At 46.7% G+C, this 12,547-nt stretch overlaps 1 protein-coding gene across 6 annotated transcripts in view; it reads right to left on the bottom strand.

The window, feature by feature from the left end:
• Window positions 1-12,547, bottom strand: part of PLEKHG4 (pleckstrin homology and RhoGEF domain containing G4) — a 93,746-nt gene that overhangs the window by 61,021 nt on the left and 20,178 nt on the right. For all 6 annotated transcript variants that reach the window (XM_051629327.1, XM_051629330.1, XM_051629331.1 and 3 more), the window contains exons 3-4: window positions 6,938-9,095; window positions 1,436-1,642 (exon numbers count right to left, since the gene is read on the bottom strand). In XM_051629327.1, coding sequence (XP_051485287.1) covers window positions 1,436-1,642; window positions 6,938-9,095 — 2,365 coding nt within the window. The remainder of the gene's footprint in view (window positions 1-1,435; window positions 1,643-6,937; window positions 9,096-12,547) is intronic.

The following is a 12,547-nucleotide window of genomic DNA, read 5'->3' as shown; positions in this document are numbered from 1 at the left end:
ACAATTTCCCTCCCACTACAAAACTGCAAGTTTGAGAGTACCAGAACTCTGCCCTGCACTTGGTTTCTCATTTCACCTTTTTCCAGAAGACTGGAAAAGTCTTAATTCCCTTTCCTCCTTCCCCACACAAAGGTGTTTTCACCTCAGGCATCTTAGGAGACTAATGACCTTCCAGTCTCTTGCCATAAGACATCCAGTTCAGTTGCAAGAAAGGGCTGTCACTCTCCTCTGCACCACCTCCAATATTCACCATTTCTTCTTATAACAAAAGCATCAGAACAGCCCAAACTATTTGAGAGGCATCACTAACAAGTACACAGAGGTAACATCACTTTCTTAATCTGGCTAGTCAACCCCTTCTCCTTTACACATCTGAGGTGGAATGGAAGGTCCCCGTGCTGCCCGTCTGCTCTCCTTCCCAACTTCTCCAGTCTGCACAGGTCCACCTGACCTCTGCTCTGCTCCCTGGCCAATTTTCAACTCCACCTGACTCCTGAGGTGATCAAACACAGCTACCTTCCTGCCCTGGGCAACCCTCTTGCTGGCTGGGGAAGGAAGCAAACAGGGGCACAGCTGCTTCCCACTGGAGAGGTAGATCCCACCTCCTCTGCTTTACTTTGTTTGGTAAAACACAAAAGACCTCTTGTGTGTCCTGGCTCTTCTATCCAACAGCCTCAGCTTTGTTCACTGCTCTGCCAATATTTGTCCCATGCAGAGGTTTAATCTGCAGCAATTTGATGCTTGCTGCCACATCAGGTGCAAACACTGAATAATGTTTGACCCCTAGCTGATCTCAGCAGAACAATTCTGGGAAGTCCACCCTTGACAGCTATTTTTGCCATCTGCTACTGAGTCACACTCCTGTTCATCCCACCACACTGCTCATCCACACTTCACTGGGAGATTCCTTTCAACCCCCTTTGTCATGAAATCAAATGATTCCTAAAAATCTATTCTATCTAGGCTGCTACATCAACCAAACTTGTGATTACCAAGAATAAAATTGGTTTCACATGAGCACTGTCAAACAGCCTCTTCTGCACTATCCTTTAATTATCCACCAAGTGCATCAAGTTCCTATTGTTTTGGCCAGGTCTGATGCCAGGCCCACCAGCTCATCATTAGCTGCACCCTCATCCTTTCTTTTTGAACTCCTAGTATGAGCCCACAGAGTTGGCATTTCTGACTCAGACATGCATGGTTAACATTCCAAGACTCCTGGGAGCAAGTTAACATGATTTTCATGAGAGGGAAGTTCTGCTTCCTGCCCTTCCCATTCAGAAACTTTAGAAGATGCAGGAAGTATTCATTCTGGAGAGGTTTGGGGATGAAAGAAATGGAAGTGGCATCATTCTGCAGTGCTGCAAAGAGAGGCTCAGCTCCCTTGCTCTCCTACAACCACAGTTCCCAGGCACATTCTGGCTCAGCTACTCACCTGGCAGGCAGGCAACGCCGCTCCGGAGCACCTCTGGGTTCACATCCTTGACTATGGACCGACCACCCCAGGCACTGCCCAGCCCTGGGGATGTCGGGGGTGTAAGAGCTGCTGAGGTGTCCTCCAGGGCACTGACTTTACTCACTGGTTTCACCGCATCTGTGCTTGTTGCTTCTTTTCTTGTCTCTCTCCCTTTTGACACCATCCCTGTAAGACAAGCAGCAGGCAGAAGCTGGAGCAGAGCTGCACCCAAAAGGTCCCAGGTAAGTACCACAGGGGTCAGGGTTGGAAAGGACCTCTGAAGATCATCTAGTCTGGGCCCCCTACTAGAGCAGGATCACACCTACAGTACATCCCACAGGAACAGATCCAGATTATGGAGGGACCTGCCCCTAGCCCCACCACTTTGCAGCTCCTCCAGTCCTCATGCCAGCACCATGCACCTTCCAAACCTGGTTATAACATTAATACTACTGCAATTCTAAAAAAAACCAAACCAATTTATTGTGAAGTTTGCAAGTTACAAAAACCCAACTGAGGATTGCTGCAGTCCAAGCCATTTTTAAAAGGTAACGTATCAAGCAGTACATGTCTGCTCACAGCCTGGAAGTCTGGCATGGTGTAAGTCCTTGGCCAAACTCCAACAGCCTGAGAATGCTGAAGTGATAAAGCAGCTCCTGACAGGGAGAGCTGCTCCAGCAGAGCAGAATCACTCCCCCAACACCACTTTCAGATTAGTTCCTGAAAATATGAATACAACTCGAAGCTGACAAAACAGCTGGAAATTAGCCAGAAGAAACCTTGTTATGCTCATCCAGATCTTTTTAATAAACAGTTAATGTGAAAGTCAGAAACCTGTTTTGAACCCCTGAAGAACAAGGTGATTACAGCAATCAGCTCTGTTTGAGAACTGGAGAAAATGCTTCCTTTGCCTGACACACCAGCTCTCAAGTACAAAGCAGCAGAATCAATTATTTCTAAAATTAAACATCTGAACTGCTACATGGAAACTAATGCTGGTTTTATCAAGTTTCAATTTTCATGTAAAAGTCACTGGAAAGAATAGAAAAAAATATTTACCTCCTGTGTAAGAAGCATTATTCCCCATTTCCCAACATTATAAGAACTGGAAGACAATAATACGTCTTCAATTATACATCTTTAGCATCCTAAGTACACCACAATTTTATCCCACTGTCAGAAAGAGAAACTAGAGGAAAGGCCACACTTTGCTGCAAATTCTGACACCTCAATATCTACCAAGGAAAAAAATCAGCCTCTCTTTTGGAAAATAAGAGTGTGGAGTATTTATTTGCTTGCCATGAAGTCAGACGTTTTAATTGCTACTTCAAATTGATTCCAGCCATCCTACCTTCCTGCTGCATCAACAATGCTGACAATTGACTCAGTTTATTTACTAACAGATTCCAATACTTCATTAAAGAGCAGGACCAGGAACAAAGTAGTCCTTGAAGTGGCTTTCAATACAAGTTTTAGCAGTGGAGATTTACAGGTTGAGGCTCAGCCCAAACGGCTTTCAAAATTGCTAAAGTGGGTGAGAGAAGTGCCCTGAGCAGCATGGCTCACTGTGCAAAATTATCCCACTGTGGGGGGAAAACTAGGAGGGGCTCCAGGGCTCTGCACCAATGCCATGATGGAGTAGCTGCTCATCACTCTTTCGTAACATCCCCTCTCGAGGGAGCATCCCTGGGACCCAGCCTAGCATCTGCTGCATTTGACCACATGAAATGCTGTGAGGGCTTCAGGGCTCTCCACAGTTCTGGAATAAATCAGAGCTCAGTGCTCTTCCTAGTACTGCCTGAGCCTCCACTTGCCATGGATGAAAAGGTCATTTCCTTTGGACAACACTGCTAGACCTTCCTGAAGTGCCATTTCAGAGGGGCACTGATCTCCTGTAGATGAGCTATACTGGAGATCATCCAGCCACGTAAGTCACGCCCCAAAAGTTGCACACTAAAGAGTGCTAGACTTTTCTAGGAGAACATCTTCCCAAGGAACTGGAAAGGCCTGGAAATAAGCAGAAGCACCGTTTCATAGAATGGCAGGGGTTGGAAGGGACCTCTGGAGATCATCTAGTCCAAACAAGTCCAGCCTTTACTACAACCAAGTTTGTAGTAAAGGAATCTGCATTAAATCAAGAAAGCCTGCAAAGAGGACCAAAAGGTGGCATTTAAAGAAGACAAGAAAGGCAACATAGCTTTATTGAAGGCACCACACCATGGCAAGAGAAAGGCATAAACGCACACTCTCAGGAATGAGGTAGCAGCTCCCAAAACCTTGGAGAGAGAAGTACTGTGCTCAGGCCACCAGGCACAGTCCTGATACTGGGCCTTTTCAGCCCTAGGAAAACCTCACAGGAGTTGTACAGCCTCCAGACTATATACAACTTACCCCAACAAACCTCTTCCCTGAGCTGCTGGGGCTCAGTTTGGATCTGCAGACCCCACCTCTCCCCGAGCAGGCCCAAGCACAGTGTTTGCCACTTGCAATCTGGGGCAGAGGCACTTCCCAAAGCGGAAATGGGAGAACGCGGAGGATTACATCAAAAAGCAAATTGAGGACTGGGATATCTGAATTTGCCATGTTTGCAGGTTCCACCTTTCCCTGAGGTTAAGGAAGTGGTAGAGGAGGATTTGCTTGTGTGCATTTCAAAGAGACATTAGCATTTTTCCTGCAAACTGCCCCAGCACCAGGATCATCTAGGCTAACAGGAACAGAGAGCTGAACAAAACAGGTGCTGCTGAATAAGCTCCAGTGGGGCTTTTCAACCAATTTCTTGATGATCAAGACATTTTCCACCCCCGAAATATAAGGATTCTTTCCAGAGCTGCAAAGTTTCAAAATTCACTTTCACTTAAAGTTAGTCATGAAGGAAAAAAAGCAGTCAGGTTTGCTGTGAATGAAACCAGTGTAAATTTTAAGCCACCAACTCACATTTGACTCCAAGAGTTTCTAAGAGAGATCCTACTTGTACAGAACATAATGCTCAGTTTGTGACTGGGAGTGGGAGGAAGGGGAGAGAGTTAAGGGAGAAGGAAAAATCTGCAGACACAGCAAACTCAGCTCTGAATGTGTATTTTGACTTAAGCTTTAATGTCTGCCTTAACAAAGCAAGCTCCCCCACCTCCCCCAGAGCAAATCGTGCCTCTGCCCACTGCTGCTGAGGTGTGAAGTGCAGAGCTGAATTGGCCCAGTAAAGCTTAAGCTTTGCTGCTATTTATAGTTTAGGCAAGATACCCCCAGTTTCCAATCATAGTAGCAAAATGACCTCAACAAGAGACAGTCACAGAGAATTTAACTTGTCCACAGACTGGCTGGCTGGAAAAGTCAATTTGTAGGACTGAGAGCAGGGCATTTGCTTCACTTTGTCGTTTTATCTCTGAATTATCTTATTATTGTATCAGTGAGGGTTTAACAGGGCTAGATAAGGGGATGGCTTGCTTGGATCTCAAAGCAATCAAATGTAATTGAATGGATTAAGCTTGTTACAGTTCCAGCTACAGTGTCTAAGAAATAGTGCCCTCATTAACAGACATTTGAGCTGCCTTAAAGAGTTCAGTCTGTTGCTTTCAGGGGGGTTTCTGGTGATTTAGGTTGTTTCTTTCGCTTTACAAACTCTGGGATAAAAATCACCCAAAATAAACTTGTTAACTGCAATGCCAAAGTTTCACATCATCTGAATTGGGCCATGAAGATGTTGCTTATTTCAGCCAAGTCCCCAGAAACATTTGTCTTTTCATAAAAAACAAACTCCACACATACCCCAGAGGGGGTTCATCATCCCTGAAATCCACAGCAACAGCCAAGGCTAGTTCTGTGGAGCAGTGAGAACACCACACTTATCACCTCACACAGAAGCTGGACCTGGCTAATTTTAGACAGAAGAGATGGGAACACAGAAAAAGCAGCCACCAGAGTCATGAGGCAAGGAACACCCAGAGCTGAACATGGCCTCGGTTTTCTGAGGTCCTGAAGTGAACACAAAGTCAAGCCAGGCTCAGCTTGGCTAGGGGAATGGACACACATAGCATGGTTACCACCACTCCCAAGGGCTGTGGATAGCCAGAAGGTGACTTCTTTTCCTCTGCTCATGGTGGCATATGCTCAGAGACAGACTTCAGAAACAGGAACTTTTCAGCTGAGCCCTTCATTTCACAGCAGAGAAACTGCTGTCACTCCAAAAGGATCAGAAATGCCTGGCAACCGTGGGCCTGCCTAACTATGGAACCAAAATATGTTAATGAAATGCCATTTTAATCAATGGACGCTTTAGCTCCATTAGGCAGCCACACTAAGGCATCTGATAAGATGTAACTTCTGGACACTGGAGAATGTAGCTGTGCTTGCAGCCAGGCAGAGCAGTGCTGCAGCAGGGACACAGGATCTCATCCACACACTTCAGAGCAGTGCAAGCATGACATTGACAGCCTGGCGTGAGATGACCAGCTCTTGATCTGTTGCTCCACAGGGTTAGGCATGTTCTAGCACTGTGCTCTGCACCACCAACCTTTTCCAAGAGTCCTCATTCTAACTTTTCAAGCTGGGTAATTTTCCTAGCCAGGGGTCTCAGGGAATGAGAGCTGCTGAACTGGAATGGCACGTTCCACCCGCCCCCGCCACACGCACACGCTCCTGGATGTGAGCTGCGTATCTAGCTGCAGCTTTCCAGACTCAGCAGAGCTCAACAAAGCCAACATCATGTCCATGGGATGACACCATGCCTGCCTACTGTCTGCTGCAAAAGGCAGAGACCCAGGTTGCCCCTTCAGTTCCTTCTGAGGGAGCACAGGAGCTCCAGCACAGGACACAAGAAGTCTGGGCAATGCCTGCTGGAACGAGTGGGTTCAGTTGAAGTTAGAGGCTTCATTTCCCTTCTGCTCTCCCCCTGAAGTTAAACAGCCCCTACTTGAAACAGAACTGAACTGAAGAAAGCACGCCGGAGGGGCTGGGAGGGGAGGGGGGGGGAATCCCTCAACTTGGCAGCTTGCTTCTTAAATCAGTTGCCAACACACACATTTGTTGATTTTCAGGTCACGTTACACAGCTGGGATTTTACTGTGCCATCCCCTGCTGTTTCCTCTTGCCACAATTACCTTCCTCAAGCCAATTCTCTGCTATGAAAGACTCAGAAAAGACACTCCCTTCTCACTCATTCCCATGGTGCATCCATGATGTGCATACAGTTACTGCAAGGGATGGAGGTCACCAACAATCAGATTAACACAAATTAAAAAGTCTCTTACACTGGAACTTTGTTCCGTACTGATGTACACTTGCGAAGAACTGTTAAACAAAACATCTGCAATCAATCCACCTGTGAAAAGAAAGCTCTAATTTCAAGCCACAAAAATGACAATCACTTTCCTGCAGTTTGTACTGTTACCCCAAAGGCTCCCAGCCTTTTGTTAGCAGTGCCTCTTGAGGACTTTGCTTTGCATCATTGTTAGCAAACATAAACACACAAACATCTAATTGCTGTACCTTTAGGTGACGATGCCCCAGAAGCTGCTTCTTGGTGGGAGTGCAGAGTGGTGGGCTCTGTATGGTCCTCAGCAGGTCCTGAGGACAGTGGTCCAACCTCCAGTTCCTCTTCAATGGATTCCAGTGTTTTTAAGGCTATAAGCTTTGACCTTTCCCCATAAGAAAAGCTTCCCTGGTTCTCCTTCCTGCCCTCCAATTCCTGTGCTGCAACAGGCTCTGGGTTCAGCACAGAGTTCTCTTCAGTTTCCTGGTCCTGATTTTCTATCTGTCTTTGCAGCTCCTCACACCTCTCTCCAGATGTAAATTGACTTGAGCCTGCTGCTGGTGCATCAGGGCTCAAAGAGTCACTGACTTGTTCTGCTGTCTGCTCACCCTCTGCTGACAGAGCAGTTTGGAGCAGCTTGTTTTCTTCAGCTTTCTCATGCTGATAGGCAGAGACCTCTTGCTCTTCACCATCTGACATGAGTCCATCTTTAGGAGCCCTGACAGAACAGTGACTATGACTAGTCTGATTCTCATTTACAGTCAATATTTGTTCAACCTCTTTGACTTCCTCAGGGTTGTCCCTTCTTCCCAGCTCAAATTTATCTACCTCTCCTTGGTTCTGCTCTGGAGGATTTAATGGAGAGCTAAGAGTTGCTTCCTGATCACTGTAGCAAGAACCATCATCAGCTCCTACACCCACCACATTCCCTGAAGGAGAGTCTCTCTCCACACCTGCATCTGGACTCTCAGGCTTGATAAGCAATGTAGTGGCCTGGACTGGTGCAACATTTTCACTGACACTCTGGCAAGAAACATCAGGACCTTCCTTCAGTGTGCAATGTGGTCCTGAAGGTCCCAGGACAGCCACAGGAGAAGGATCCATTTGTGTCACCTCATTTTGACCCTCGATCAGTGGTTCTCCATGTTCTCTCAGTATCACCTCCTCCTCATTAGCAGGAGCTGCAGCAGCATCTAGAACTGTTTCTGGGCTCTGTTCTGATGTTTCAATGCCAGGATTTCCCCTAGGATCATCACCTCCTCCTTCCACATTTCCAGGAGCACCAGGCATTTGTGCTTTGCAGCAGACTCCATCCCCAGCACCCAGGTCACTGTAGCTGCACAGTGCGTATCGCCAGTCAAGGGAGTGTTCACTGCTGGTCTCCTGCTCCAAAGTCCCATCTTCTGCACTGCAGGCAGGAGACTCAGTCACAGGAAAACTATTCCCCATGTTTCCAGGATCACATGATGGCAGCTGACCTTCTGAAGACAGTTCTCCAGGTGCCATCATCTTGTTGTTTTCCAACAGAGTTGCATTTTTGAGAACTTCAGTAGAAGAAGTCCTCAGAATGTCCATTTGACAGTGTTCCTTCTGCATCAGTGCTGACTGAACCAAGTTCTTGGAGTAGGTGCTGTCCTGCATGACAATGAACCTGTGCTTGCCTTTAGCTGCATTCACTCGGGTTCTGGGCTGAGTCAGGTAACTTAAAGCTAGAGACTGGGTTAAAGAGCCTGTTTGTGGCCCAAACCTGGGCAGTGAAACTTCTGTCAGCTCAACGTACTCCCCTTCAAGGTCACTTTTCAAGTCTTCTTGAGCCACAGGACTTGTACAGACACCATTTACAAGAGCTTCACCCAACTGTGGAGCTGTGCTGCTAATGACCAGGTTGTCTCCAATAGGACTTTGTTCCTGTAGACACCGAGATCCTAGGTCTGGTGAACTGCACTCAGCACGGTCCATGGGGAGGCACAAAACTGAAGGTTGCTCTGTTATTTCTGGAGAGATAATATTGTTTTCAATTATTTTTGGTTTATTTCTAAATTCAGGCTTAACCACTTGATCCCAGGGGACACGAAATATTTTATCATCAGTGGTTAGTAAACAATTTTCCAGTGCTATACCCATCCGCTCTCCATTGATAGTACTCAACCATTCCAGAGTAAAAATAGAGGTATAGGAAACTTCTGGAATCACGACTTCCTCTACATTATGCTTGTCTTTTGCCAAACATTTCACTACAATCCGTGGAGATTTCTTGAGATAGGGGACCACCTGCAGGTAGAAGTCCCCAGGTTTCAGGATTCGCCAGTCAATGGCTGCCAGCTGGACTATGATCTTCTCATGGACACAGAGGGGCCAGCCCTCGTGGCGGAACAGCAACCCACAGTACTGCACCTGTGGGGAAAAGAAAAAGGGTTTTCAGCAGCAGGATCAAGGCTCAGCTCAAAATCTGGGATGGGAGAGATCAAGGCTGCTTTTTTCACAGCTGCAGCAACAGTTGAATTTGGGGTCTTCGCTTCTCAGCGTAGGGGAGTTGCCCACACTGAGGTCTTCTCTTTAAAAAGCAGACACAAGAGAAGCTACCAACACAAATCAGCAGGATCTGAAGACGAACCAACCTGCTGCCAGAAGTGTCAGACCTGTTTTAAAGCTGGCTCAGCACAGCCAGGCAGAGGCCTAAGCCCTAGAACCCCAGGGTAGAGAAACCAGGGGTTCCCAGTACTCAAGCCAGGAGACCCTATCTCTGCTTTAGGACCAACTCCTTGGGACCAGCTGGACTGAGTGTGAAAGTGGAAATTCAGACTGTGCAGCATCCCTAACAAGAGGCTGTTGGAGCACAGACACACAGCAGTCTGCTTACAAAGCACAGACAGGGCCAGGGAGGTGGTTCTGCCCCTCTGATCTGGTGAGACTACACCTGGAGTACTGTGCACAGCTCTGGAGCCCTCAGCACAGGAAAGATGTGGACCTGTTGGAGAGAGTCCAGAGGAGGCCACGGAGATGATCCAAGGGCTGGAGCAGCTCTGCTCTGGAGACAGGCTGGGAGAGTTGGGGTGTTCAGCCTGGAGAAGGCTCCAGGGAGACTTTAGAGCACCTTCCAGTGCCTGAAGGGGCTCCAGGAAAGCTGGGGAGGGACTTTTCACCAGAGGGTAGTGATAGGACAAGAGGTGACGGTTTCAAACTGAAAGAGGGGAGATTTAGGCGAGACATTAGGAAGAAATTCTGTAGTGTGAGGGTGGTGAGACCCTGGCCCAGGTTGCCCAGGGAAGCTGTGGCTGCCCCATCCCTGGCAGTGTTGAAGGGCAGGTTGGATGGGGCTTGGAGCAGCCTGGGCTGGTGGGAGGTGTCCCTACTCATAGGAGGGAAGTTGGATCCTGATGATCTTTGAGGTCCCTTCCAACCTTAACCATTTTGATCCTATGATTAAAAACCACTGTCCTCTTCTAAAAGACCATTCACAGCCTTACCAAAAAAGGTGGCCAACTACTGAACATAAGTTTCAGAGCATCCACAGTGGTGGTAGCAGGGACACTCAATACCAACCTGCCATAAGAAGGCTGTAGGTGCAGAAACCTCATTGCACAGGATGCCAGAGCTTGGCACCAAAAATGCCTTTTGTCTGCAGAAGCCCTGTTGGGTCTTTAGACTGAGGTCTGTTGGTAGAGAGGTAATGAAGGTCTTTTCTGACGAGGGAAAGCAGAATCAAAATACCAAGGTCTATCTGAGGACCTTTTTTTATTCCCTAACATGATCTGCTGGAATATGAAGCACGTTCCACTTAGTTTTGGTTGAGCCAAATTGGAGAGCACAGAGCCAGGTAAAAAGCATCATTCATCTGGTGCTAGCAAGAGCCTACACAAGACAGATGGAGACACTCATCCCTGGAAGTGTTGAAGGGCAGGTTAGATGGGGCTTGGAGCAACCTGGGCTGGTGGGAGGTGTCCCCGCCCATGCAGGGGGTTGGATCTAGATGATCTTTAGGGTCCCTTCCGACCCAAACCATTCCATGATTCTATGTTACATGGGAGGCAGCCACAAAGGATGGCTGCACCCTGCCAGCTAGAGATACTGCAAAGACAAAGCAGGAGAAAGGAGGCAGCAAATGAGGAAAGCACAGCAGGACCACACAGGAGAAGGCAAGCAAGGTGCTAGGAATTACCCTTGGCACACTAGGGATCTCCTTGTTCCCAAGAAGTTGCAGCACTTAGGACAAATTCCAATCAAGGAGAAGAACTGAAGTTTCATGGCTGAACTAACATGACTCAATTATTTACAGCTTTATCACAACTTAAACCAAGAAAATTACTGCTTTGAACTTGACTCTGGTTTGGGTTAAGGAAGATTTAAACTAAGCCATGACATAAGCCATCACTTTCATTATTAATTTCATCTTTCTCTGTCCCCACAAGGGGTCAGATAGGATTCACCTGTATCAGATGCAATATCTAAATTAGAAAGCCATCATCTGGAAGTCCCAAGACTTTAGTATTGGCAGCATCAAACTTCAGACATTTTATCTTATTTCTCTTTCACAGACACGTGAAAGCCTTGACAGGGAAAGTAATTCATAAAATGCTGTATTCTTCAGGCCAGACAGATGAAAAAAGAAACAACTTGAGTTCTAGCATTTTGCAACATAGCAGAGAAACCACAGAAATGGAAGGAACTTCCTGGATCCTCACACACCTTGAAACAATAGTTAATGGCACCAAGTCCTTCCTTTCTTATGCTCATCAAGCTTTACCTTTAGCCCAGCCAGGTTTCTCATCCTCACTGCACCTGATGCAAAGTTGCTCAGAGGCTTGAAAGCCCAAATCATCCTTCAGATTCAGTAATTCCTCCTCCTCAACCCTGGAGCTTATTCTCTGGCTGCACTGCCATTCCTTAAAATTATTAACTCATGTCACATCACTTCACCATGTCTCCCTTGATCATCTCTCAGGTCTGCCTGAAGCTCCTCCTTGGTGAGGCCTTCTTTCTTTTTTTAAAACACTTTCTTTGTTCCAGAGCATTACAAAACACTGCGTGTAACAGCACCAACACTTCCCAACTGTGCTAGAAGCATCTCTTCAAGCTAAAATCATGCTTGTTTTTAGTCATGCCCTTACAGTAACAGAGTCACCTGTTAATTTTTCTTCCCAAACTGCTGAATCCCAGTTCAAGAGGGAAATCCTGCCTGTTACTTTGTGGAGACACACACGTGCCCTCTGAGACTACCAACAGAACAACTTCTGTACAGTTTTAGAGCTCCTCTTGTGCAATAGATTTATAACCCTCCTCGTCCTTTCTGTTATTGCTCATGTCTCCCAGACTGGTTTCATCACAAAAGACCTGTCATCTGCATACTCTTACTTTTTATGCCAAGGTCATGGATGAGAAGCAGTGTGTGTTTCATTACTCCTGCCTCCAACTCAGTTTCCACTGCAGTGCAAACACTCTCCCTTTCACCAGTATTCACCAACACTTGCATAAACCTCCATCCCTTTGACACAGCAAATGATTTTTCCACAGGACTCCGTAATAAATCCTTTACAGAGGAGATGAGACAACAAAACTTTTCTGTCTGGAGAGAGCTGGTTTATGAAAAAGGCCAGTCTCACACTACCTGCCATGGAGCAAACCACGTGAAAACAACATTATCCAGTTTTTAATGGGTCAGTTAATTCAGTCCTTGCTCAGTGCAAGCTGTTGTATGCTCAGCTTGTTCTGTTACTAGCCCTGACCGAACAGATTTGGTGAAAATCATTGTTATCAGACATGGAGCATTCCATGGTAACTTCTTCCATATTCCAGGGTGGAAACCAGCCAGTCCCTTTTCTTTGACACATCCCTTTCAGTCACAGCAG

This window comes from Apus apus, chromosome 11, assembly GCF_020740795.1.
Source record: "Apus apus isolate bApuApu2 chromosome 11, bApuApu2.pri.cur, whole genome shotgun sequence".
Classification (NCBI taxonomy): Eukaryota; Metazoa; Chordata; class Aves; order Apodiformes; family Apodidae; genus Apus; species Apus apus.
Note: the sequence above shows the minus strand (reverse complement) of the source record. Positions and strands in the feature narration are given on the sequence as shown.